This window comes from Poecilia reticulata, linkage group LG7 (assembly GCF_000633615.1).
Source record: "Poecilia reticulata strain Guanapo linkage group LG7, Guppy_female_1.0+MT, whole genome shotgun sequence".
NCBI lineage: Eukaryota > Metazoa > Chordata > Actinopteri > Cyprinodontiformes > Poeciliidae > Poecilia > Poecilia reticulata.
Window position 1 is genome coordinate 19,948,757 of NC_024337.1, and position 27,693 is coordinate 19,976,449.

At 38.0% G+C, this 27,693-nt stretch overlaps 3 protein-coding genes across 10 annotated transcripts in view; 2 read left to right on the top strand and 1 right to left on the bottom strand.

Annotated features, from left to right (window-relative positions):
* Positions 1 to 420: 420 nt before the first annotated feature.
* LOC103467629 (glutaminase kidney isoform, mitochondrial) lies at positions 421 to 18,505 on the top strand. 8 transcript variants are annotated; one of them, XR_534095.2, is made up of 20 exons: positions 421 to 745; positions 3,516 to 3,603; positions 5,647 to 5,768; positions 8,797 to 8,926; positions 9,001 to 9,080; positions 9,177 to 9,340; positions 9,982 to 10,040; positions 11,526 to 11,558; positions 11,649 to 11,707; positions 11,801 to 11,867; positions 12,455 to 12,505; positions 13,254 to 13,430; positions 13,773 to 13,904; positions 13,987 to 14,079; positions 14,188 to 14,249; positions 14,628 to 14,704; positions 14,831 to 14,894; positions 14,990 to 15,207; positions 15,320 to 15,389; positions 16,262 to 16,763. XR_534095.2 is itself a non-coding variant. In XM_008414187.2 (18 exons), the coding sequence occupies exons 1-18, from the start codon at positions 552 to 554 to the stop codon at positions 15,138 to 15,140; spliced, it is 1,803 nt and encodes a 600-aa protein (XP_008412409.1). In that variant the 5' UTR covers positions 421 to 551; the 3' UTR covers positions 15,141 to 16,938. The 8 variants fall into 8 exon arrangements, 2 of the variants coding, with proteins under 2 accessions (XP_008412409.1, XP_008412410.1); XR_534097.2 differs by lacking the exons at positions 15,320 to 15,389; positions 16,262 to 16,763 and adding an exon at positions 18,025 to 18,505; XR_534094.2 differs by lacking the exon at positions 16,262 to 16,763 and adding an exon at positions 18,025 to 18,481 and having other exon boundaries at positions 14,990 to 15,389.
* On the bottom strand, positions 18,503 to 20,805 carry spryd4 (SPRY domain containing 4). Its single transcript, XM_008414190.2, has 2 exons — positions 20,379 to 20,805; positions 18,503 to 19,418 (listed from the first exon to the last, which is right to left on the bottom strand). Exons 1-2 carry the CDS (start codon positions 20,647 to 20,649, stop codon positions 18,877 to 18,879), a joined length of 813 nt encoding a protein of 270 aa, XP_008412412.1. The 5' UTR covers positions 20,650 to 20,805; the 3' UTR covers positions 18,503 to 18,876.
* A 1,259-nt stretch (positions 20,806 to 22,064) lies between these two features.
* The window catches only part of LOC103467631 (acid-sensing ion channel 1-like), a 76,764-nt gene continuing 71,135 nt past the window's right edge, over positions 22,065 to 27,693 (top strand). The window contains exon 1 of the mRNA XM_008414191.2: positions 22,065 to 23,003. Coding sequence (XP_008412413.1) covers positions 22,615 to 23,003 — 389 coding nt within the window. The 5' untranslated portion in view covers positions 22,065 to 22,614. The remainder of the gene's footprint in view (positions 23,004 to 27,693) is intronic.

Sequence of the window (27,693 nt, forward strand, 5' to 3'; positions counted from 1 at the left end):
ATTTCCCAATTATCACCGCAAAATCTGTCATTTTGATTGCAAAAAACCCCACAAAAAATAATCACAAAACCTTGGAGGAACAACTATTTATTGATATTTTAGCAGTTTAATTGGTTTTACCAATACATTCTGGCACAACCGGCCCTTTAAAAACATTTTTGATACAAACTGAGTTTGACAGCCCTGGAATAGTATCTGCCTTATATTATACGATATAACAAATATGTAGAAAACATTTCTTTTTGTTAAAGTTTGATTCTGCAGCTTTAAGACTGACACTTTTGCCGTTTTCTAATCAAGAACTTGAGCTAAGACGGTAGCTAAGACGGTGGCAGCAGTACCTGGAAGCCTATCAAACTTCACTTCAGTGCATTGAACCGCTCAGTCCTGCCCCAGTCAAGGCCCCGCCCCTAGCAACAGCCTGTACAGTACATGAGCCACGCGGGGAGACAGCAGCTGCTATTAAAGCTCCGAGGACCAAAAGGCCACCGTTCACATTTATCCACCAAGACCAGCAGGCGGGTTGAGGAACCAAAGCCCTACCTTTCACAATGCATTGCCTGAAAAGTCTGCGGACGACCAACCCGGGAATCTTGCAGCTGTTTAAAAATGCATTTATCTCCGCCAGACGTGGCGCTGACATCTCCAGGAGTCAGCAACCTGTTAATCTCTGGACAGCAACAATTCTCTCCCACAGAGCCTTTCATCCTCGAAAAGGCCCTGATGAGGACCAAGGACGCGGCAAGTAGGTCCCAAAAGTTTGAAGCTATTGTATTCAACAGCAGTCGTTCAATAAGCTTTACATTTATTAGTTTCAAAAATTTTGATGCTCTGCTTCCGGAAAGTACCATTTTAAATTAGGCTGTTGGAGCTCAACTGGATCTCTCAACTATTAATATTATTGTAGCAGTAGTGATAGCTCCAACTTTATGTCTTATTTATTTAAACAGTATTGATACTTTATGCCAGTTATTATATTTAATAAAGTGCCAAATACCAATATGCAACTGTTTTGCATGACAGAACCTAACCGTCGTCGATTTGAGGTTGCTAGGCAACTCACCAACAGAAAATTGTTTCTCCGCCATTAGCACCTTGAACAACTCTAAGACCTTCTGGCTCTAATGAGTTGTTTATGATGAGTTGCATTTCATTCATAGATTATCTATTTCATATTATACAAGAGACAAACATTTAAACATATACATATTTTACATAATATAAAGATTACACACTGCAGCTGTAGCTCACTTTAGAGATGAAAGACGAGCACCTGTTAGCTTATTTAAAACATATAAAAAGTAGACTGTTCTGACACAGTAGGTCACAATTTGTGTATCAATTGTAGGAAAAATTGATACACAAATTTATATAAAAACATAAGTAGATGAAAAATGTTTTATCAACCGGGTTAAATATAACTATATTTAAGGGAAGACTTCGTCCGCCATGTTTACTAGTCGTCACCTTGACGACAGGCTACAGTGGTAAAATAAAGAGAAGCTGATGTAAATCAGTGCTCCAGTTATTATTAATAAAAAGTAAGTCTTTAGCACTGAATTTAAGGAACTCAGTGTTTTACAGTTTTATGGAAGTTATTCCATTTTAGTGGAGCACAAAAGCTGAATGCTCTTTCCCCACGTTTGGTTCTGACATGGGGGATTCAAAGTAGTCTTAAATTACTTTAAGTTACTGTATTAGTAAAAATACATATTTTACTAAATGTATTTTAGTAAAATACATTTACTAAAAATGTATTTCGGTGCTAAGCCATTCTATGATTAATTTCCAGACAAAAGTGTCGTCTTGAATTGTATTCTCTGAGCTACAATGACCCTGTAAAGTCATTCAGACTGGAGTAATGTTCTCTTTTTTTCCTAGATTTAGTGGAGCGAGGAGCAAGTCAATAACATGAATTTAAGCAACAAAAAAGGATCCTTGAATGATTAAAGCTTTCCAAGTAATAGACCAGAGCAGATTTGCCTCTCTGTGAAACATTGAACCAGATAATTCTTTTTATAGTTTAAGAAAAAATAATTGATTAAAATTGAAAAAAAAAAAAATAGCATAGCAAAAACTCTAAAGGGAACAGAAACGAGAACAAGGAGAACTTCTTGAAAAACAGCCACTTCAACTTAACCCAAGTCCACTTAAGATATTCAAGGCAAAGTGGAAAATTATCCTCTGGCCTGACACGTGAAAATGTGAAAATCCATTTTAATCACTAACTCTTAAGTCCTCCAGCCTAAATAGAAGAGGGCTCATTCTGCTTATCAGCACTGGACTCAAATGCCAGAATCCATTTGGATAAGGGTCTGCTGCCGTGAACATGTTGTGAATAATTTAATTCACCAGGCAAGTCAAATTATATAAACAGATATTAAAACTGCCAATGTTGCTATCAATGTTATGACTTTTCCAAATAATGTCTTGCATATTTCAGTAAGAGGTTGTCAAATAGAACTTTGTGAATATTAAATGGACACCAGCTTTACTAAACGATAGGATGTCTTGGTGAAAAAATGATTTAAGGGCAGCACAGATAATTGGTGCAAGATACACGTCACCATGGCGTACATCGAGCGGTGTACGCCAGGGTGACGAGCAACTAGATGTGCACACGTTAGGTTGTTCAGTCAGATAACAGAGACTGACTTTTGAACCACAAAAAAAAACAAGTAGCACATTGTGGAAAGAAATTAGTAAACTTTCACTGTTAAAAAGAGAGTCACTGAAACGGTGAATAATATTAAAAGATAATTAATTTGGCTATTAATTGTTGGACCAAGTAATAAGGAAAATAGGAAAGTCTTAATGTGCAACAGTTCTTAATTAAAAGCTGCTAAGAAATTTCAAGGGAAGTAAAACAACACATAACTTATTTGCCCAATTCTTTAATAACAAGTCATAGCAATGATTTATTAACCACTTATGGCTTTTTCTGGTTTAAAACAATAAGTTCTCTTTTATTGTTGTTTGGTAATGGTTATTCATAATAATTTTAAATCTAAGTCTGCCTAGAAAAGTCTCAAATAGTTTTTTATTTCATAAATAAAAGACAGCATACTAAGCACAGTGGGTAATGATTGGATATAATGTAACAAATAAATTTGTGCTCAAATATTAAATGGTAAAAAAAGCAGTTTACACATTAAGCTTCTTATGTGGAATATTTCATTGTCTTTGAGAACCCTTAGAGGGTTGAAAGGTGCTACATAAGTCTGATGTTATTTCACTTCATTCATATATTTTGTGATTAATCAGTGATTTCATGGTAGTTCATTGACATAGCATTTATATTCCTTCCTATATTGCATTTATGTCTTTTTAATAAATACACTTTCACAGTCCTGGACTGAAGTCAATATCTGGCTAGCTGCCATTACCTTCAGTGCCAGTGATGTTGACATAAACTTTGAGCTTCTGCTCACAGTTTTGACTTAATACATTGGAATCCATCCAGCTTCAAGATCACAACTTACTGTGTTTGTTGTGTTTTGGTTTTTTTTTGACAGAAGCCGACTCATGTCCAGCATAGAGGACCTGCTTTTTTACACCATCACCGACGGGAAAGAGACGATCCCCATCTCTCAGTTCATCTCTGTGAGTTAGTGCATCAACAAGTGCTGATTTGAATTTCTGAAGCGCGCATGTGAACATGTCCATACAGGCAATCTGCAACAGACTTGTTATGTTTCTTGGGAACACCTTTGACTTTTATTAGATTAACCTTGGTGAGAAACATTACACCCCACCAGAAGAATCCAAAATGTCTCCTGCTGGCTAGAAGGAATGGTTTAAAGGGTGTTTATGACCACCTTACAGAGTCAGTCTAAAAATACCTGGTGTGATGCTGCAGATTCAGGGAATTAACATAAGCAACTAACTGCTTTTCACGTCTGAATGTTTAGTCTCTGGGCTTTAATTCTATTATCTGTTAAATTTTTCAAGTCATTCTTGCTATATAACAAACTAATTAAAATGCTGTATCCATATCTAAGTAGCCCGCTAGGCTTTAATCAAGGTGCATAAGGTAAAATACCAAGCAAATATTTAAATGATGAACAACTACACTGATGGAAATGGACAAGTTTCTATAAGAATTTATGATAATAATAATAATAATTATGTTGTTATAGAAAAATAGTCATCTGGTGAACTCGATATCTATGGCAACTGAGCCATTTTAAAAACAGCCATGCGTTTAGGAGCCATGTGTCAACACAGGTGGCAGCTTGTTATGCCACAGATGACTGGAGGTGTTTGTAGAGGCGACTCAGGCAGAAGATGGATGGTGAACGAGCTGTTCAGACTCTTTGGATTAACAATAACAATGGAAAAAAGAGAACAAAAAGCCAATCTTACGACTTCTTTAAGATATTACGTTGGACATATGGCTTAACAACACTCACATTTTTAAGTTATTTTTATCAAGGAAATAATGCTTTTTTGCAGATTATACACTTTTGCTTAAATATTAGAGATCCATAGAACTACTGTCCCTTCTGTGTTTTGGAAAAGGGAGGCGTTAGTCATGTGATATTTGTTTGGGCACCTTGTAGTGACAGTGATACAGAGTAATATTTTGGGTTTTTGACTGAAGCAGCACGGAAATGTCAGTGGTCGTTTTTTCATGGTGTCAAGTAGGGAAATATATATACTATAGATATATATTGGTTATCAGCCAAAACAGTATTAATATCGGATATCATTATCATCCAGAATTTTCACATTGGTATGTGATAGAAACTAAGGGTGGGCATTTATCGTATTGTTTATCATTCATTGTGAAAACTTTCTTGCCATGTTAAGAATTTTGATTTATTGTTTCCACGATAAATTTTAGGTATTGTAAAAAAAACTAAAACAAATTAAAATGTTATGTTTGCTATTTTCAACCCCGTTTTTTTCCACGAGAGGATAAAAAAAAAAAATCAAACCCTAAATCACACTTCTTTAAGCAAGTGCTATTCTGAAGAAGATTATTTCAAATAGACAAGCTTTTCAATACACATTGTGCCATACGGTTACCAAAAAGGAAGTAATAAATAGATTTTTATTGTTATCACAATAGTCTTACAAAATATCACGATGAAGTGCTAAGTTTCCCACTCCTAATAGGAACAATTGTTTTAAGTTGATAGCTCAAGCTAATGAACTCCAAAATAGGAACAGCCTGCACGGAGCTCTAACTTCACTATTTCAGCCTTGAGGTTAGAATTTCACAGAAATAAAGCAACTGCAACAGCCATTTGTCAGGTCTGCTTACACTTTGAAGAGCTTGTCAACTGTGATGAGTAAATTAAAAAAAACAAAAAACAGCCAAGCTTCTCTGGTCAGGAGGGTCGAACACATGGTATCCCCAAAATAGACCCACGTGCTTTGTGCAGTGTCTGTCAGTGACACCAGCAGCAGGAGTGAGATAGCCGCTATCTGCTCTGCTGCCCTCCTCATTTCCTTGCAGGCACACTTGTGCCTTTGAAATCCCCTAATCGTGTATTTCAAAGATTCCTGCAGCTGACAGGAGAATCCCATGGTTTCGACTTAATACACCGGAGTCCGTACAGTAATAGCCACCATTAATCAGCGTTTCTACTATCCCTTCTGAAAAACATTTGTTCAAACTCCTTTCTCCATTGTCTCCAGGCTTTTAGAAGAACGGGTTTGTTAACGTCTGACCCTCGGCTGCGGGACTGTGTCCGTCAGATGAGACAGTCTACGCTTGACTCCACGGGACCGGTCATGATGGACAAAAAACTTTTCAGAAGGTGAGAAAACGTCTGGACAGTTACAGTGTTTTCAACAGCTTCCATGTATTTATTATAATTTTATCTGATAGCACGACCCAATGTAGTGCATCATTGTTGTTCATCCCCCTTCATTCTGATGCCTCTAAGTAAAACCACCACCCCCTCATCGTCACCTAATTAGCTTAGAGTAATTTGATCTCAGTATGAACCCAGCTGTTCAGTGAAAGTCTTGGAGGTTTGTTAGTAAGCATCAACAAACGCAGCTAGAAGAAAGTCGGGGGGAAATTTGTGGAGAAGTTGAAGGTTATAAAACAATATCTAAAAGTTTTAGCGTGTTTTAAGCCATAGGCCATCCATCTGTTCTGATTGACTGAGTGAGGAGAGGATTAATTAAAGAATAAGCCAAAGACCCAGTGGAGATTTCAGGTTGAAATTTCTGTCAACAGGAAAAGCTATTAGCTGTGCGCTCAATAAATCTGCCCTTTATGGAAAAGATGCAAGAAGAAAACCCATTTGCAGTTTGCCACCAGCTATAGAAGGGTCACATTAAACATATGGAAGGTGGTGCTCTGGTAAGATGAGGCAGAAAAATGAACTTGTTGCTCTATTAACAAAATGCATATGTGTGGCGGAAATTGACACTGCACATTGCTTTGAAAATCCAATCCCTAAAAGTAAAACTATGTGGTTTCTCTTCAACATGGACGTGGAAGATAGTCAGTTGATGCAAAGAAGGAGCTAAAAACATGTCAATCCTGCAAAAAAAACATATTAAAGGCTACAAACAAGTTTTATCTGTCCAACAGAACAACTATCCTAATCGCACAGCTGGACCCAGAATTTATGTTTTATGTCAAAGCACATTTATGTGTTAGAATGGCCCAGTCAAAGTCCACACTTAATTAAAATTAAGAATCTCTGGCAACACTTGAAAACTGCAGTTCACAGCTGCGCTACATCCAGTCTGACTGGGTTTGCACTATTTTTTTTTTACAGTCTAGAAAGAAATGTAGTCTTTAGATGCAGCATATAGACATGCAGCTGTATTTCCCAAATGATGCTTTTTACAAAATATTGACTCAGTGGGGGCGTGAATACTGATGCATGTCTCATTTTCTGGGTTTTATGTGTGGCGAAAAAAAAAAAAAGAAAAACATGAATAATTTTCTCCCAATTCACAAATGGTTTATCATGTATAATCTCAAAAAATATAGTTGGAACATGACCAAAAAAACCCAAGGAGTGTGAATACTTTCATAAGACTGTAAGCAGAGGGGAGACAGAATGCATTTACTTCAACAAACATTCTGGATTTAACTAGTAAATGCTGCGCAATTAATAGTTAAAACAGACACACCTGCTCCTTAATGCATGGAAAAAATAATGAATGAGTACAAGGTGTTGGGTCAGATTAAACTAGGGACTCTAATGTGCTTTTGTTACGTAAAAAAGGTGATTTGTGGCCAGCTCTATTTGAGTCCTGGAGACTGACAGACACCGGTGTTTTATAGCTGACAGCTGCTATGAAGCAAATTCATGTGCATGCATGCATGGCAGCCAAAGCAGCGGAGCTTGGAGGGAAGTAGTGAGGTCTCTGAGTCTGCTAATGAAAGGGCATCATTCTGGTCGAGCTCCAGACTGCCAGCTACATTAGCAGGCTCAAAGGCACCACACTCCCTCCTTTCCTAATTCTGTAATTCCCTAACTGAGGTATAATTCTCAGACTCAGCTTCTGTTCTGCAGTGGCACATTGCTGCGTCTGGCTAAACGAGTCAGCCGTCATGTTTCTGCTTGTTTTCTAAAATAAAGAGACTGTGGGAGCTTTAGCACAAATATTCTGCTGGAATAAAGAGAGAAATCATCTGTTGGTTTTTGGAAATGGCCAGCATAAATAATGCAAGATGCAGCCCACTCTCTTTTCACTTTGAAAGCCTCACGCTAACATCACCTAGGGCTCATGGCTGCATATTTTAGTTTACACCAGCTGAGGGAGAATATACCCTTATCATTCCTTGAAAGCATGCCGCGATGCTCACCAATTATAACAATGGTTCTGACTCGAGACTCCATCATGTTCCGTACAATGCCAACTAGGGGGACTTAAGGTAATGTCTAAGTAAGACTTAATGTAAAAGTGTTTCCTATGAATGAAGATAAACAATTGGAACAGTAAGGGATTTACTCCTGGTGAAAGGCTAAGATGAATTCATCTTTTGTTGCAGAAGCACAAACTCACACTGAACAATTTTGGAAACTGGGTGGGGGAACATCCAACTGCCAAACGTATTGTCTGACATAACACTGACAGTCTTATTATTTATACTTGCTAGGTTCTTCCTGTTTTCCTGGGATAATATGGCATGACATGCTATGGTTTTTCCTTTTGACCTAATGTCCTCATGTCCTTCCATCCATTCTAGAATCTGTGATGCTGTGAGTCGCTTTCTCTTCTTAAGAGACGACTTACATTTGTCCTGTTACTTAAAGCTGGTCGATTTGTGTAAAAAATAAAAAAAATTGTAATCTTCCGCCAATGAACTGAAATTGTCAAATTAAAAGCTGTATTTTTCAATGATGTTGAATACAGTTGCTTCAATAAATTTTTATTTTTTATTTTTAAGCTTTTCGAACATATTTTAGAGGTGCCTGAACTATTCCAGTTTCGGCATCGTATTGTGTTGAAACCTCCAATAATTAAATAGGTATGTTTTTATACTTGAACCAATGCCGTTCTCCACCCTTTGCCACTGGAATGTTGTTCAAACTACAAAAAAAATGGAGTAATGAAATTATAGCAATTAAAATCTGATAATATATACTATAAAACAAAGCTTATTTGACAATTTGTCTTGTTTTTTTTTATTTCCTTATTAAATAAAAAATTACATAAGTTGATTAAAAAAGTTTGTAAAATCTCATTACTTTTTCACACATTTCTAAGAAACCACCAAATGCCCGTCTCATTTTCTATATATTGAGTCAAAAAGAGAATCCGGTTTAAATAAAAAAAATAAAATTAAATTAATTCTCCACCTTCTGTCTGCAGGTGTATCGGCAACAACATCATGTTGCTGACGAAGGCTTTCAGAAAAAACTTCATCATCCCTGACTTTGAGGATTTTACCCAACAGATCAAAAGGATATTTGAGAATGCACAACAGCAACGAGGAGGGCAAGTAAGTAAGAGTCGCTCAGGCTCAGCGTTTGCTTAGTCGTAGTCGCTGTGATTTCAGGGGTTTCATCTCCTCAGGTAGCCGATTACATTCCTCAGCTGGCTAAGTTCAGCCCGGATCTTTGGGGCGTATCTATTTGCACCATCGATGGACAGAGGTAACATAGCACCGTCCTCAGATGTGCTCTGCTCTTTGTGTGTGCAGCCTTAATAAGACTTCCTTTGTTTCCCCATTGTGACCTTTCTGCTTGCAGATACTCAGTGGGCGACACCAAGGTTCCCTTCTGCCTGCAGTCATGTGTGAAGCCACTCGGGTACGCCATCGCTGTGCATGAGCTTGGCACCGAACATGTTCACCGCTTTGTGGGCAAGGAGCCCAGTGGCTTGAAGTTCAACAAACTGTCGCTAAATGAGGAAGGCAAGCCATTTATGTAATCAACTCCAGTCGCCTTGCCAATGCAAAACAATACCAATATCCGTCTTTACTGACTGTTGCATCGCCTTGGGATGTGCTCAAACCCACTTTGTCATTAACTCAACAGAACGTCTGTCTCCACAGACAAAAGTCCTGCCAGTTGTTTGTATTTGTCCTTGTGTCTGAAGTAGCTGCTCTGTTGTGTTTGGGTTGGTGCGGTGGTCATGTAGTCCTCTTTCAATACAATTTCTCCTTCTGAAATGTCACACAAACCAAACAAAATTGAGTTATGAACCCAAAGAGAGACCAAACGATCACTAAGTAACTAGTTCTGACCGCAGATATTGATTGGTAAGATTGGCAGAATAGATAAACAGAATAGATCTTTAAACTGTTTGTTATAAAGTAAGTCCAGAACTGATCTGCCAGAAGCTAAATGTTTGCTTTCTGCCATAAATTGGGAATAAAAATAAAAAATATATATTAATAGAAAAGAGTTAAAATGGTATTCTATTCTAATTGTTTACCATTTTATCACTTTTTTTTAGCCATTGGTTTATAACCTTATGGCACCTACAAGTTCGCCGCAGAAAATTGACCTCCTAATCGTTTTCACTGAGTGCTTTTGTTTTGCTTCTGTGCAGATAAACCACACAACCCCATGGTGAACGCTGGAGCTATTGTCATTAGTTCTTTGATCAAGGTAACACCTTACTATTTCTATACTTTTCAAAAATTTATCAAAGATATACAGTATTAATACATATCAAAAGTGCATCAAATTGTCTACTTTTCTTTCTTTTGTTTGTCACAAGAACTTAATAACATGCTTAGGAAAAATAACTCTTTTTGAATGAGTAAATGAATGAAATAAATAAATAAAGCTAGATAATAGCATATAAAACAAGAACAGAGAGAAGGGAGAGGATTAGACTAAAAGTAATAAACTGCATTCAGATATGTGAGGAAAATGTTGGAGATTTGGACTCTTGAAGTCTTGATCAAATGCCTTATAACACCAGCTTGATGCTCACAATATCAGGCTGTTCTCATTTTAAACATAAACAAGAGTCAAGTGCCATTAGTGAGCTGTATATATTATTAGAATCTGATCTAATTGGTATTGTGTGTATGCAGATGCTGACACTTTACAATATAATATGAAACAATTGACTAGCAGCAACGAGGATGTCAGAGGGAAGCAAAGCAAGAACTTGCAGGAAGCAGCTGCTCATGTCTGACATCATGAGATTAAACTCAGGCCTCAGGCTGTTAGCAGCAGCACATCTTATTCTCTCACAGTTATACTCCTGATGATATTTATGAGCTTTCTAGAGCTTTGTGCTTACAGGTCTACATAATCACATTGTTCTGAAAGGCGTCACTGTTATCAATTTGTTTTAAGAAATGTAATAATAATTTCCTTGTTAGTAGTTTTTTTTTCTTTTGTTATTTACTGAAATGAAATTTCAGTGTGGCTTAAGAATCAAAATCACTTTGTGTCAGTTCAGAGACTGAAACCTAAGCCCTCGCCGTGGCAGCTGCATGATGGTCATGGCACCTGATGTGAACATGCGTTGGGGTATTTAAGCCACATATGGTCATGTTTCCTCTCTGGAGACTTTTCAAAGTTTTCCAGCTGACTGATGCGAAGGTCATTTTGAGGGAGAAACCTTGTTTATGTCTAACAACAGGGTGCCTTTGACCAATCACAGCTACCGAGGAGGAGGGTGCGTTGCAATGTGCGTAAAACTGTTTAAGCAAACATGGTTTTATCTGTTTTTTGAGTCTTTACTGGGTCAAGTGCCTCTATACGTACAACCACAAAAACTAAAAGGGTCAAAGGACAAAACTGATAAATGCTCCTTTTTTTTAACTCCTCCATGATTATTTGAGTCTCTAAATATGAGTATATAAGACTGCTGCTCCTTCTTGACAACTCCTTGACCTGCTACTGATCCTTTAGTGGTGTGTGAAATTCAAGAACAGCCATAGAACAGCCGCCAGGCCAAACTGAGCACGTCGCCACATGGAGTGACACACTCATCAGCGACATTTACCCGTTGCACAACACCCAACCAGGCATGCTGTGAAAAATGAGCTGCAGCACTGAAACACTGCCATCTGTAGGATCCTGGTGAAGCCCTGTAAACCTGCTCCTGTTTTCTTTCTTCTCTGTTTTTTTTAGACACATTCAAATAAAGCGGAGAGGTTTGACTATGTGAGTAAATGCTTTTCAGCTTCAGTTCTTTCAAACTCATCTTTCTGAATTGGGTTTCCGACTGAGCGCGCTCTAAATATGTTTCCACAGGTGATGGAGTTCTTGAAAAGTATGACTGGTACAGAGTTTGTGGGATTCAGCAATGCAACGTAAGAAAAAAAAAAACAAAACAAAAAAAACCCTGGTTGTTCTCTGATGTTTTTAATCAAATGCAGTTTTTCATACCTGTTGTATTCTTACAGTTTCCAGTCAGAGAGAGAGACTGGAGATAGAAACTATGCAATTGGTTATTACCTGAAAGAAAAAAAGGTTTGTGTGTTCAATTTTTGTATCTGATGGTCATTTTCTTAGTACTTCTAGTGAAGAAAAAAAGCTTAAATCAGTGTTTTTAATTTGCGTACATTGATCCAAGTTTAGAAAAAAAATCACAGTTTTTATAAAACAAGTTATGCCGCACTATTGGCATCACATAATGTTTGAAAAAACATTGAACTGAAGGTTCTTTGATCTATGTACATTTTAAAGATAATTTAATAGTCCATGACTTTTTGTTTTTTTGAGCTATAAATATGCTACGAAGCACAGGCTAATTACTCCAGCCAGTTGTCAAACGTAAAAAGACAAAAAATAAAAACACACTGTTTTACTTTCTTTACAAATGAGAACATAGATACAAGAAAACAGCTATTAACCTAAATTTGCCCATATCTATATTCAGAGCATTAGAGTCCCAAAAGCTGGTTGTTAAAGACTTGCTACAAAGTGGAGAGCTGAACTTACCAAATCCAAATTACAACTTTTAATTTAGAGGCTTTCGTATACATCTTTTCCCTGGCTGTTAATACATATATAGTTTGCTGCTTAATGTGTGCTGACTCTGATTGTAATTCTTGCAGTGCTTCCCTGATCATGCAGATATGATCGGAGCCCTTGACTTCTACTTTCAGGTAACTATTTACAGTATTTGTCTGGTTTTTTCAGAGGGAGAAGTTGGAGATGGAGAAATTTTGCTTCCAGAAAAATATGTGTAGGAAAATAACGTTTGTTCTCTGATTCACTGAACCTGATTTTAAAAATAGGTATTTTTTTATGATTCATGATTTGTATATTAAATGTATACAAAATGACTAAATGTTATCCACGTGGCTTAAGAAATCTGACATTTTTTCCAATATATGGGAATCGGCTTTAAAGTTTTTATTTTTAAAAATGACTCTACGAAGAATTAATTAATTATTATTCGATTAATAAAATATAAAGAAACACAATTTTTAAATAATAAACTACTTCTTACTTTAATTAAAATATCATTTTGTGTTAACTTTTATTTTCAACGTTGCACATCTAAAAGATTTTACCCATCATTGTTTTGTTTTTTGAGGTCTTGACTCAGAACCTACACATAAATGCAATCCTACATATTTTCTTTGGTTTGTTTTACTGTCAAGTTCTCATAATATTTTCAGTCAGTAAAATCATTACGTTCAAGTTTGTAGGTACCTGTGGAAAATAGTAATTATCTTTGTGCCCATTTTTATTGTTTGTTTCAAACTTGGAGGCTCTTGTAGGAGATAATTTGTCCCAAAGTTGGTTTCTGTTACTCTTTCATAACAACCACCTGCCTGCATGTGAGGCATCTAGCAAAAGCCTGGGAATATTTCTCACAGAAAATCTGTGTCTGTCTCTCCATTCCAGTTGTGCTCCATTGAGGTGACCTGTGAGTCTGGAAGTGTCATGGCCGCCACACTGGCCAATGGAGGCATTTGTCCAATCACAGGCGATCGTGTGCTAAGTGATGAATCCGTTCGCAACACGTTGAGTCTGATGCATTCCTGCGGGATGTACGACTTTTCTGGGCAATTTGCTTTCCATGTAAGTGTCTTAGTTTGAATTTAGCAAAGAGTTTCCATGACTGTAGGGCAGAATCAGTGTTTGGTCTCTCTTTTTCCATACCTTTGCTTTCCCAGTCAACAAATCAGTTTACTTTCTCAGTTGTTTAATTAATTATGGAGGTAAATAATCATAAAAAATTTACTTAAATTAGTTTTTTTTTTTTTTTTTTGCTGTAAAAAATCCTGAAATAAAAAGACCAAAGCTGAAAATATTTCAATTAGCAGAGACACAAAATGACCAACATATTTCATATTTCAATGGACTGTTGTCTTCAGGATAAATTATTCAGGCTCCTGTATTGTTTTTGTTCTCCTTGCTTAGGTGGGGCTGCCTGCCAAATCTGGCATTTCGGGCGCCGTTCTCCTGGTGGTTCCCAACGTTATGGGCATGCTGTGTTGGTCCCCGCCACTGGATCGGCTCGGAAACAGCGTCAGAGGAATTCACTTCTGTCAAGTAGGCTACTTATTTCTTATCCAGACAAAAATATTTCAGATATAACCATAGATTATTAAACAACAATAATTTGATCCGAAAGGACCTTGTTTCTTTCTTCAACTTCCATAATTATGACAACCTGAGGCACTTCACCAAGAAACACGACCCGAGGAGACGGACGTACGACGATCCGGTGAGTTTAGTGCCTCAATCAACCTACAATCTGCCTGTTTTTTTTTTAAACATGAAACTGCCTTTGCAAGAATTTATAAACTGTAATTTTCTTCGTGTTTTCCCTCAGAACAAGTCAGTCGTTAATCTGATGTTTGCAGCGTACAGCGGTGACGTCTGTGCTCTGAGGAGGTCAGTAGAAACAAACATTTTCTTTCTCCGGCATTTATAGGATCCAAACAAAATACTGCAGAAAAAAACTCTGAAATTATTTTAGTCATATCATTGTCAGTATGGTTTTTTTTTTTTGTAATTAAACATACTCAATATGCAGTATAACATACTGTAAGTTGCAAAGCAACTGCTAGGGATCAAGAAACTTTAAATTGATTTAAATTTGAATGTTATCTGAATAGCATTCGTTTGCTACATTTGTTTTAATATATAGCGTTTGTACATGCACACCTCTTGTCCTTGTAGCTTACCTCCACACAGCGAACATCGCTCCCTCCCTTCATTTACAGCAATATTTCTTCATTCGTACCTCCTCCGTCTTCGTCTCTCCCTCAGGTTCGCGCTGTCAGCGGTAGACATGGAGCAGAGGGATTATGACTCTCGCACCGCTCTCCACGTCGCTGCTGCCGGAGGTAACACTTTGCATGATTACTTCGATCATCCTTAAATTATGTCGGGTTTGGCATTTATATAAAACTCAATGAAATACAGGGTTTCGAATGCTGCGTGGTTTCTGCTCATGCTCATTTTCCTCCTAGGCCGCGCTGACGTTGTAACGTTCCTGACACAAATATGTAAAGTGAATCCGTACATTAAGGACAGGTAGGGGGAGGGGGTTGTCACCATTCATCTGATACTAACTCATTTTACTAACTATAACAGCCCATCCTTGTCCATTTCACACTGTCGTCTATCAGATGGGGCAACACACCCCTTGATGACGCCATGCAGTTTGGCCATGATGTTGTTGTTTCAGTCCTGCAAAAGTACCAACATGAGTACAAAGACTCGTCCAGCAGCACAGAGGAGCAGAACCCCGCGATAGACACGATGAAGAACTCCGTTTAACAAATATCCATAAAAGTTTGGATTGAAACCTTCTGTTACACAGCGGGACAGAATCACAGGACAGAAGGTAATTGGGAGAACTGATGAATGTTTGACTTTATTCTCTTTTTAAGGGATATTGCAATATTCTCAGAAAATGTGTTAAACAATCAAAGAAATGACTATTACTTGCTTTACAGGCCTTCTGAAAAGACTGACATTTTAAACTTTTCCAACCAAAGGCTATAAAAGATGTACCTTTTATTAATGGTGTGGAACTTTTGATGTCAATTTTGAAATATAGGGATGCACCATTTTTTTTTCAATTTAGTTTAACTGGGCCAGAATTTGGAATTTGTGCAGAATGAAGACTTAGTGAAAGAACATACTACAGAACTGCATCAATAATCAATTACTGCTAACCTACATTAGTTTGGTTGGGTAGTAATATTCTTGTTTTGTGCAAACATTTGATTGAGAAATGTTACTGAGATGTAAATATTTAAAAATTGTGCTATTTCCGTTTCAAATCTTAAAATGTATATTTTTCTTTGGCCCCCTTCACACTGGAATGAGATCACTGTGCGACTTTAGCCAAAGTGGTGAAACTCAGCAGGTTCTGGAAAATGGTTCTGGAGTCAAAGCTTCCCATTACTGTTTCCAGTTCACACAAAGCCTACCTAGAACAGTAATGGTGATTTATTGTCATCTCAGCAGCATATAAGCGTCATGCTAAAGCCAGTTTAACAAAGGAAGGAGTACAGGAAGCAGTGCACTGCAGGACAAAGAATCCCTGCAAGAAAGAAGCGCACACACCTCCAAATTGTGCCTGACCTTGGATGTGCTGGTTGCTGGGAGACTGAAACATTTCGACAGCATTTTGAACGTACTCCTGGATTTCCTGTTTGCTGCAATCCAAATTGTAATGTAAATATAGCTATTGTAATATAACGTGTAATATATTGTAATTATATAATATGTAAATATAATATTTCAGTATCCTCATAGCCATGCAAACATATAATACATGTAAACATTATGGAGGCTGCATGGTTCCACCTCCTCTCAAGGATATACATAAGTATATATATAGCTGTGCCTGTAACATAGTGATGGAGCCATATTTTGGTGTGATCTTACAGGGCTGTGGTGTCCAGTGTCTGTCCTCAAGTGCAGACATCCTACATGTTTCAGATGTTTTCCTATTTCAACACACCTGACTCAAATGAACAGTTACCAGGAACCCTGCAGTGCTTGATGGCATGCTGAAGAGGTTATTCGTTCATTTCGAATAAGTTGCAGCAGGACACGGGCCTCCAAGGACCAGAACTGGACACCGCTGTTAGAGGGCACTGCTAGTGAAAGTCTAGTTGTGTAGATGGTGAGGTGATCAACATGTGAATGTGCTGCTGATCTCCAGACCGTGCCGACGCTGCAGGAGAGCCAATCAGAGAAGCAGAAAATAGCACTAAGATCCGTCTGGCGACTGCTAGGTGTAGCTGTGTCATGATTGCTTTCACACTGAAGGAGGTTTTCCTCATTTGCAGCAATCCAAGCAGCTTCTAACAGGTAATTAAAATCATAGAGGGGATTCATCCAGTGTGAACAGGGCCTTAATTAAAATTCTCTGGGGATTAAACTTCATTGTGTCTTAGTGATTTATTTAAAGGGAGCCTGAAAACTACTGGGACTGTTTTGTTGGGAAAATAATATGCACTTCAGTATCCTCCCAACCAGCTGGGTTTTGTTTTGTTCTTTATTGATATGTAAATGCATAATGCACAGTGGTGTTTAGGATTTATAAAGACTGTAAAACCCTTATGTTGATTTTTTTTTTAAGGCGGTAATAATTGTGAGACTCAGGGCCAATACTGCGGCTAAACACTATTAAACCAAACAGTTGCATTGATAGCCAATGCAACTGATAGGCCTTTCTAAAGGCCTAAAGAAATAAGACTACATATTTACATATTTTTTAATTTGCACCTTTATTATAATAGTTTTTTGTATAATTCAATTGACAAACCAATACATTTAAGGGAAAGATTAAAAAAGTTCAATAACCTGGATGCATAAAAGTGCACCCTTTTAAAATAATACCTTACTGAAACAACAGACAGTTTAGTCCTGGAATACGGGTCTGCAAATTTTAAATATACTTTTTTTTCTTGTCGACTCTACATTCTCTCTTATATAGACTTAAGAGAGATGCCAAAAATAATCTTCTTTCATTTTCAACCATTTGGCAGGAACCTTAATGAGCTAAAACTGAGTATTTGGAACAGCTCACAATCTCCTCTATCTTGAAAAAAAAACTTTGCTCCATCAGAAGAATTATAATCCCAGAGCATAATGCTGCCAACACCGTGTTCTGCATTTGAAACACTTTTCCCCGTGCAGTTTTTCACCAATTTGGAAGTAAAAAACAGGATCCTGTTTTGCAAACTTATTTTATCAACTAAAATTACAGTAAATATAGCAGATATGCTGAGTTATGCAATCAGATTATGATATCTTTTAGCCTTTCTATATTTCGGCTTACAAATTTGTTTGTCAGCTGAATTGATCTGAAAATTGAAAAATTGTTTGCAAATAATTTATACTGGTCTTATTCTTTTTAATTTCAAACAGGTTTGTGTATTTTTGAGATGCACCAATCAAAAGACCGGAATTAGTTGATATCTCCTTGATCATTAAATCTAAATATGTCCAATATTTTTTTACTACAAATGCATCATTTAAGAGGAAACATTTAGATACATTTTAGAGTTTAATACAAGTCATATAAAAAGTTAAATATTGACATATCGACTCCAGGCATAAATAGCAATTGTCCCATAATTTCTTCATGTTTGGTTGTGTTCAAAATGGCTGTCTTTATGGAATGTAAAATTATTTCCTGCAGGTTTTATGCGTCATACAAGAACTCATCAGAATCTGTTAAATATTTGACAAGAGGCATCAAAGATAACCAAAAAACCGGAATCGACCAGAAAAAACCTGATCGGTGCTTCTCCACAAATATGTCTTATTTAAAGTATCAGATTTAGTGTTAAAGTGTTTAAGCTCCACACTTACATGATTTTCATGTTTTCAATTCCTACCTTCATAACCTTTACATTTCACTCATTTTCATAAAACTTTAAACATTCATTGATTTATTTTTCCCATTGCCATCAGTCGATTCTGATGCAATGTCAGCATGTTAAGCTAGTAGTTGGTGTATCCTGAATGTATTTTTTGTTCACGTTTCAATTTACCATCATTACTTACCATCTACAAGTTTGGAAACATGAGTAAAGTGAATAAAGAGTTTCTCAAAATATATATATATTTTTTTCAAAATAATATTTTGCTGTAAATAAAAAGAAAAATGTGGAAAATTTCAGTGAAGTTATTTTATTAAACAATACATGGTTTGAATATGAACACAGAGGACTTCTGTGATATTTCAAGAGGTACATTTGTAGAGAAAACCACAGCATGCAGTGTATAAGACAAAATTGGCAGCAAATACTTCTCAAATCTAAACACACATTCCTTGTTTCCTCATTTAGTCTCTGAGGTAATGTTGCATTACACGCCAAAAACACGCAGAATGAGTTTGTATTATGCAAAGTGATGATTTGCTGAATTACACAGTAATTATTCATCATTTGAAGATATGTCCTATTGCTGTTTGTCCTGCACAGTTATGTAGGATACTGATAAATGCTGCCTGGCAGTATTCATGGCAGACAACTGGGTTAATCCAGCTTCACTTCAGGTCTTCTGGCTCCTCCAGACCAGAGTGTGTGAGGATTTCCCCGTCCCAAAGCCCAAACGCCGGGCAAACGGGAGCCGTGAACCGAGCTCCGAGTGTGTGGATGATTCTGGGCTTCTCGATGTCCACCAGCCCCACGAACCCGCCGTCGTAGTCGAGCAGGATCCCCACTCGGTCCGGCTTCCCCACCAGAGTCACAGGAACCACCTTACTGCCGGTCATGGCGAACCACTTCCTCTGAGCGTAGCCGAACACCCAGGAGGAGCTGCTGGTACCCACGCACTCGTCTCTGGACATCAGTGTCTCCGCGACCCCCAGACGAAACTCCTGGGACTTTTTCACCGTGACCTCCCAGTAGTGTCGCCCGCTGCTAATCGTTTTGTCGCCCAATACGACGGCCCACTCTCGGAAACGCTCGGGGTCGTCTTGGACCTGGGAGGGGTCGAGGCCCAGCATGCGGTAGATGATGCCCGTGTCTTTCTTGAAGAGATCCAGGCTGCTGTGGGCCGTACGCTCATCGAGTCTGAACTGAAGGTCTGGAAAACCCCCCCCCCCACAAATGTGTTAACTAATAGTAAAAAGTCTAAATATTTACATAATTTATATGCATGTTATTTAGTAATTAACCAAGTTCTCTGTACATTTTACCCAAAAAGTACAAGCATATGCCTGTCACAATAACTAATTTTGATGGATGATAAATTAGCCCAAAAGCTATCACAATAAACATTAAATTATTGTTTTGAGACCATTTTCAAGTAATATAGTGGTAATGGCAATCATAGGGTTACTAAATTATCTTTTAAAAAATCCAAATGACCTGTAAAACTGTAAAAAGTAAATTTGAAGCCATCCTGTTAGTGTAATTTGTCATTATTTACATATTTGTACAGAAACTAGTAAGGCTATAGTCAAAGCAGATTACCATCCATTCAAAATAGTCAAATTCACCAAACAGCATGTCTATATTAAGAGTAGTTATTTAAAGTCAAGGACCAGCTCTCCGCATGAAGTGTGTTACAAAACTACTGGCGGACTTGTCTCTGCAAGTACTGTGTCAACATGCAGCAGCAAGCTGCTCCATCCAATATCGGACAGCGTGTCTGTTCAGTATTTCAACAAGAATCCTTGCGTGTGCAGCGGGAATGGCTACAACTAAGGTTAACAGTATTTATATTTTTGTAATATAGTACATTTTTTGTTAAAAGGCCCGTTTTAAAGACACTTTTTTGTCACATGAACTTTTTAATCTACCCTTGATCTTTTGTTGCCCTTTTGGGGTCAAGGTTTCCCCCTCCCCCTTCGTTTTTGTAAGTTTTTTTATTTGCACTTCCAGATAAAGCTGCGCTTTTTAACATGAAGGGCAAATGAATCGGATGGCTAATCTGGTAACAGTAACAATATTTTGTGAATAGCTCTAAGACTGAGCTGAGCATAATATGCTAAGCTCTGTGTTAGCATTGCTAATAACTAGCTTCTATAAAACATAAACTTACGGTTTCCCGTTGATGTGCATATAAAGCGCCTCTTCGCTGACAGACTGACTTCCCGCCTGTGTCCCGCAGACAGCGAGGACAATGTCCGCCCTGCCCAGCGACAGAGAGGGAAGATCCTGATGGGTATCGCCATGTTTTTCCTCCTGCTGCTGCTCACATGTCGTTCTTCCTTCTGCTGGTAGGTGTAGTGACGTTTGCGCTCTGGCGCCCTCTGCAGCCTCGGAGAGGAACATAACGCTACAGCAGCACCATGGACAGCAGCCAGCCACATAGTCAGGACTGTCCCAATTTTTAAAAACCAAAACTTGATTTGTAACTGGGCTTATGTCAACATTAAACCAATTTACTTGGATAGTTTGCTTTTCCTACTACTGGAAATCATTTTGAAATTAATTAACAACATGTCAGTTTGATAAGACATACAGAAATCCAAAAGGACTAAAGTTAAAATAACATTAGAAGCAAATAAAAATAATTATGGAAGTAAAAAAGAATACTGCTATTGGCTTTTAAAAGAAAAGTTCCTTACCAAATCTTGTACATTTTATGGAATTATCTGCAAAAAACAAAAATTATCTTACAATTTTTCTTTTTATGTTTAGTTGCACTCAGAAAGTAGAGACATTTAACAGTTTTTATAGATACATAAAAAAATGTAGCTTATTGGTTTTTATAAATAACCATTAGAACAACATTTTAATCTGCCTGTTGCTTGACCGTCTTAACAGTTTTCATGTCAGTTGAAAATAACCAGATAGTTTCGTTTTTTAAAGATAATAAGATGAATATGTGATAAGTGTGTGCCTTTTAAATCCAAGTCCACAATTTATTTAATCTTTCCTCAAGTGCTCAGTAGACTAATAACTAATCGCTTTATCTGATGTAACTGTACAGAATAAACCTCATGAGAATAAATATGTTTTAAGCTGCTTTAAAGCAAACCATTGATGGAATATGCCCTCTTCACAGACAGTAATAAGCTGTCCTGCTGCTTTGCTGAAAGGAGGAGCTTCGTCCTTTAAGGCGGGGCTAAGTCTACCCAGGCCTTTTCCACAGCTGAATATTTGCTACTGGAAATTAAAGGATTTCTCAAACAGGCAAACAAGGCAACACCACATGTATGTTTTTGAAGAAACAAATACCATTATGACCTCATGCAACATTCAGTCGATTTTACTTAACACTGCCCCTTTAAAGATTCACATATTATGCTGGATTTAATTGGAGAAGGACATCAACACTAGAGTATCATGTATCCTAGGTAATTCTCAGTGATGACAGTGGATAATATTACTTAATCAAAATGTTCACTATACGCGCACTTAGCTGCCTAAAATGACTCATTTCTCTCGGGGACATTCAGTCTTTTCCCTCCCTCGCTTTTCCTTGTCCTCCTCGTTTCTCTCTATTTCCACCATTTGGTCGTTTTGACCCGATGTTTAGCCAAGCAAAACAAAAGCTAAGCAGAAAGCCATGGCAGCGCACACACATTAGACATATTCTGCACACATGGAAATCAGGTTTGCGTTTTCTTCTCTTTTGAGCCAATTAATCATTCGTGTGCGCGCAGCCAGCTCTCTGACAAATAGATAAAAGTAACTGCAGTTTAAATTGCTTGTTTGTGAAGCCACTGGTGCAGCCGTGTGCGTGTGTGTGCGTGTGTGTGTGTGTGTGTGTGTGGGGGGGGGGGGGGGAGCCACAGAAACCTAAAGTGACAGGTAAACAGCAGAGGAGCGTCAGTCCGCTCTCAGACTGACACACGCACAGCAGCGGAGGAACACAACCTGCCCGCACGACTCAGTCAGCACCGACCACCGACTCCTCTCTACGGCGTCCAGAGTGGACAAATTCAGCCTTTATTTAGCGGGTTGAAGCAACTCCTGCTGAAGTGTCCAAAGATATTCCTTTCCGCCTCCAAGCTCCAAGGTTTCCTTCTTGCTGACGTGCAGGAATAATCCGCGCTCCGCCGGACTTATGATCGACCAGCGATTCACGACTTCTCCTCTCCCGCTGAGAAAGCCGCAGATCGGGACTGTGGCGCTGTGCTGATGGACCCGGGCTCCGGCAGCTCGGCGGTGCTCTTTGCAGAAGGCTCAAATATTTTTGCTCAAACGCAGAGCTGACTGAGTGATGGCGACAAAACTGCACCAGGTCACAGACTGGTCCTCTGCACGCTCCGAGGGGTGATAGCAGAGCTGCTCTCTGCTGAAAGGAGTACTTTCCCAGTTTTGACTCGATGCATTCAAACCCTCGCATGTTAACGATGGATCTGAAAGTGGAGCCGGAAGAGCTGGACTCGAACCAGCCTCCACCCATTGAAGTTTTTGCGCACAGCTCGACCCTGCACGGAATCTCCCACATCTTCACCTACGAGCGCTTCTGGATCAAGCGGTTCCTGTGGCTCGTCTTCTTCCTGGCCTCGCTGACTTTCCTGCTCTACGTGTGCGTGGATCGGATCCACTTCTACCTCGAGTACCCGCACGTCACCAAGTTGGACGAGGTCTCTACCCCGGTGATGACGTTCCCGGCGGTGACCTTCTGCAACCTGAACGCGTTCCGCTTCAGCCAGCTGACCCGCAACGACCTCTTCTATGTTGGGGAGCTGCTGGCCCTGCTCAACAACAGGTAGCAGCATTTCACCTCAGTTACAGGCTTCACCTTCAAATCCAAAACTCTTACAGCCTTTCATTTTGTTGCTGTGGTTCTTGTCAACTTATAAGATGATATTAGAATTTAATATTTTGCATATTTTGCCCCATTATAGCGTTTTTTGTTTGTTTGTTTTAAAGTCCGACATGCATCAGCTTTGTCTTAAAGCTCATTAGGAAACTACTGCTCAGGAAAACTTGTAAAGGTGAGACTTTTGACTTGTAAAGTTTCTTTTCTTCACTTCAGTTTTACAGTAAGAAAATCCGTTCAAAGGCAAAGAACTGGTTCAGTTCCCTTTTAGTACGGGATACTTTAGCAAAAAAAAAGAAGAAGAAAACAACACATTCTGCTGTAATGTTTGAACAATGAAAAAGCAAAACTCTTGTTTTGGTGACTCTCTGAAATCTTAACTTTAATAGCCCTCAAGCAAACTCTTCTTCACGTCAGGTCTAGTTCAACTAAAAGATACTTTTTATGAACTACTTTTTATTGAAGAGCATTGTTTTATTTTTGAAATGCCATCATAATCCGATTTAGTTGTATTTGTAATCTGGGTGTAATAATCTAGATGAACAGAGGTTTTTATTTTTAAGAATATTATTAAGTCTTATTTTGAAAGGTCATTATAATTTGTTTTCATTAGTAATGTGACATCTTCTTCAAACTTCCTCTTAGAAAAATTGAAGCTTTTATTTGAAAAGTGTCTCAGATCTTTCTTTAAGACCAACATCTATTTAGTTTAGTTGCCTTAGTCATGTTTAATCTTTCTTTGTAATAATCGACTAATGAGTATTATCTGTCTTATTTTGAAACTTTGGCTTTAATTAAACATTTGGGAAACTCATCGAGACTTATTCTCAGCTTTTAACAGAACAATTATTCATCTCACACTCAAAAGTCTTAGAAACCAGAACGAGAGCTTTACATTTAAGCAAGTTTTAGTCATTTTTATTTATCTCTCCATATAAAAAACATACTTTTATTTAAAAAAAAAAAAAAAAAAGTTCTTGTAATGTAATATCTGACCGCATATTTGAGGAAGGTGATCATAAATTGTGCATTTCAGGTTTAAGTCAAACCAGAAAATCTGCAGGTAAATTATTCCTTTTAACTTTGCTAATGAATTAATAGCTCATGTTCGACATATTTACTTCAGACAAGATTTAAGTAAGTAATCCCCCACTTGTAATTTGACCGTACTGCAGCCTTCCTCTACCTTGCTCAGTCACCCGGTGGCTGCAGAGCGTGCTCGTCTCTCTTGAATTGGGTGAACCGTTATAATCAGGAGACTCCAGCTGTTTTGTTGGTGCAGCTGGAGGCTCTGGATGCAGGAGCTGGCAGCGGCACCGCGTACTGTACGCGCCAACAGCAGGAAAACAAGCTGGAAGACCTCTTTGATTTCAAGCAAAGCGGCAAATGCTCGGGGCGTTTTTGCCATTCACACGTTCTGATCTCAGAGTGTTTGAAATTTTGTGCAAAGCTGCAGAGAAACTCTTCTCATCCACAGTTAGATTCACTCGCGCTTGAGCTGCTAAAGATTTTAACAAGGAAGGTGTTTCTTTGTTCTTGTTTTGCATGGATAGCATGAAAAACATTTTTAAAAAAAATCATGTCCAAGAAGCACAAGAGGAAATAAAGATCTCACAGTGGGAGGCAAGAGGCTTGTCTTAGCCGTAGAAGCTTTTTGATTGCATGCCCTTTGGTGCTGTAATATTTTTCCAAATGTCAACAAGAGGCAGCAACAATGAAGCAATTAGTGAAATGGTTTCCTTCACTTAGTGTCTTCAGTATTTCAGCAGAACAAAGTGTCAGATGCAGCAAACAAGTTTTTAAAAACAGACTCAGTTTAAAGCTCAGAGCACTTTGGATATTTTATATTGGTCTTCAACCCAAATCTATCCAGCAATTTTAGCAAAAATCCAAAAGTGAACATTTAAATGTTTATTCCAAAGTTTTCGTGCATAAACATGATTTTTCCCCTGCATCCATATCCATGTACTTATCTTAAATATTACCCCATAATCTGTTAAGATTATTTTTGCTTCTGTTGCCAAGGTAGAAAATCCCTGCAATGACAGTTTAAGCTGCCAGGAATACAAGTGCTTGTGGCTTGAAATGCATTCATGACTGCTCTCTGCCCACCTCTGGCAATCAAAGCCGCTGGTCTGGGAAATGTCTTGTGGCATGATATTTAAGTTGCTCACACGCTGAAGGGTCAGTCTTGACTGTTTTCATCAGCTTGCTCTTCTGGGATTTTATCTCATAAGTGGCTTCCTGGCAGATTTGTCAGATTTATAACCGGTGTACTCACTGCCTCTGTCCAATTAAGTTTTTTTTTTTTTTTTAGTCAAACAACAAAAACAGCCTCCAGATTCGCCCAGTCTCACTGTCACAAAACATCAATCTATGATATAAACCAAATTAACATTTTTGCTTATGAATCACTTGGTTTTGCTGTTAGAAGTCACGACTTTTAAGTTTTGTAAGAACTTCAATAAGACGTGAGATGTAACATGTTGCCAGATATGAATTCATTAATGCAAGCTGCTGGATCTAATTTCTATTAAATAAAAATGCGTGCAGCGCATTAATGGTGGCTTTCGTAACAAACCAGCAGAGGACTGCTTTCACTTGATGATACAGGGATTTCTAAAAGGCTTTCCAATGGTGCCAGTGTTTAGGTTCAAATGAAACTCTGCTCTTTGGTGAGTACATTAAAGTGGTGACATTTGAATAAAAGCATGGTGGGAGATCGCAGCCAGGGTAAAGTGCAGGAACATTTATAGCTATGCTGCTTCCTTTTAGAGCAAGGCAGCATGTGCAGATTTCTCCAACAGTTCAATTCAATGAAAGTAAATCTCCCCGTGCCTCAGAATAATGCTGCGTGTGGTGAGGGGTCTCCAGCTCCGTTTAGCTTTAAAAAGACCGGCAGGCGGTGCAAACAATGATTGAATAGAGAAATGCAGCTGAAAACTGCACTATGTGAAATGCAGAGATGTTGGAAAATGTCCAAACTTTGTAAACAACAACTTTTTATTTCATACAATGTAATAGTTTTCTACTTTTAATATATGGCTTCATTACATTTTGAGAGATATCTATCTCATTTCCTATCTATTTATTATCTAACTTCATAAATATATATGTACATGAACCCCACTGCCCCATTGAAGACCTCCTGGTTATTCCACCAAATATTGATTTCTGAATTCTTCCTGAGTTAAAACATTATTATTGTTGTTTCTAAATTAATATGAACTTGATTTCTTTGCATTATTTATTATTATTTTGTGCAAATAAATACAAAATTTTTCTTGGAATTTCAGAGTCATGTTGTCAGTAGTTCATAGAATAAAAGAACAAAGTTCATTTTACTCAAACATATACCTATTAAAAGTAGTATTTATATGCAGAAAATGAGATATGGTCAAAATAACGAAAAAGATATAGAGCTTTCAGACCTCAAATAATGCAAAGAAAACAAGTTCATTTTCATTTAGAAACAACAACACTAATGTTTTAACTCAGGAAGAGTTCAGGAATCAAGAGTTCATGGTCTCTTCCTTTTTTCCAGAGGTGTATGTGTCACTAAATGCTAGTTTTATACCAGCTGTTGTCTGGAAGCGTGAACAAGAAGTCGTAATTTTCTATTCTACCTCAAAGTCAACAGAACACTGCATGCACATTGGAGCATGAAAACAAACACACCGTCTATTGTCACCGCTCAATTATTATTAGCCTGTCTGTAGATGATATTTGCTTGCAAAGAGCTATGATTGAAATCGTGCACGTCTGGCGTTGCAAACCTTCATCAATGTGCACCAGCATGGCTCATTACAGGAAACCAGCCAATTACAGCAATTATCATCTGGCCAACAACTACATGAAAATTGAATAGAGTCGACACAGATATCTAACCCTGTGCTGAGCGAACGTGTTTCGCTGTAACACACCAGCACAATGGCTGTCTTGTTTGGTTCTGCAAACCTGATCATGCCGTAAAAGGAAAGAGTTTCCCCCTTTTTATTTGAATCAGACTAATCTCTTTATTCTTTAACTGGGTTTTCTACATTTTTATTCAACTCCCAGTCCAGAAACTATTTCAAATTCCTTTTTATTCGTCTCTTGTGAGCAGATCATCTCTGAAGAGAAGCATTTGATCTAAACGGAGCCCTGTGGAGCCTTGGGTACGTTCTGTCCTCAGAGCTGTCGCCTTGTGTTAGCTGGGAGACACATTAATGCCAGGTGTGAACATGTCGAGTGAGTTTGCTAACAATGTGCTGCTTAGCAGTATTGTTTGAACTGCTAATCAATCCAAAGTGGCTCACACTAAGCATATTGCTTCACAATTTTTGTTGTTCTTTGAGCGACACAAAAAATCTTAATTTCAGAAATAAATATTTACAGCATTTAGTAAAATCCATCATTCAGGTTTAAAAAACTGCGAGCTGAGAATTGTTTTTTAGGGACTTAATAACAGGTTGTGCTTTAAATCTCCAAACATTGCGATGGATATGAAGGACAGAAACTTATCAGAACCAGCACTGACTGTGGTTCACAGTGCATGGACATAAGATAAGATAAGATAAGATAAGATAAGATAAGATAAGATAAGATAAGATAAGATAAGATAAGATAAGATAAGATAAGATAAGATAAGATAAGA

What these genes read in the sequence shown, in the direction of transcription:
- LOC103467629 (XM_008414187.2), top strand. Translation starts at nt 552, where the DNA reads ATGCATTGCCTGAAAAGTCTGCGGACGACCAACCCGGGAATCTTGCAG. An exon ending in GACGGACGTACGACGATCCG is followed by an intron (nt 14,080 to 14,187) that starts GTGAGTTTAGTG and finishes GTTTTCCCTCAG; the next exon opens with AACAAGTCAGTCGTTAATCT. An exon ending in CCACGTCGCTGCTGCCGGAG is followed by an intron (nt 14,705 to 14,830) that starts GTAACACTTTGC and finishes TTTTCCTCCTAG; the next exon opens with GCCGCGCTGACGTTGTAACG.
- spryd4 (XM_008414190.2), bottom strand. Translation starts at nt 20,649, where the DNA reads ATGTGGCTGGCTGCTGTCCATGGTGCTGCTGTAGCGTTATGTTCCTCT. An exon ending in ATGCACATCAACGGGAAACC is followed by an intron (nt 19,419 to 20,378) that starts GTAAGTTTATGT and finishes GGGGTTTTCCAG; the next exon opens with ACCTTCAGTTCAGACTCGAT.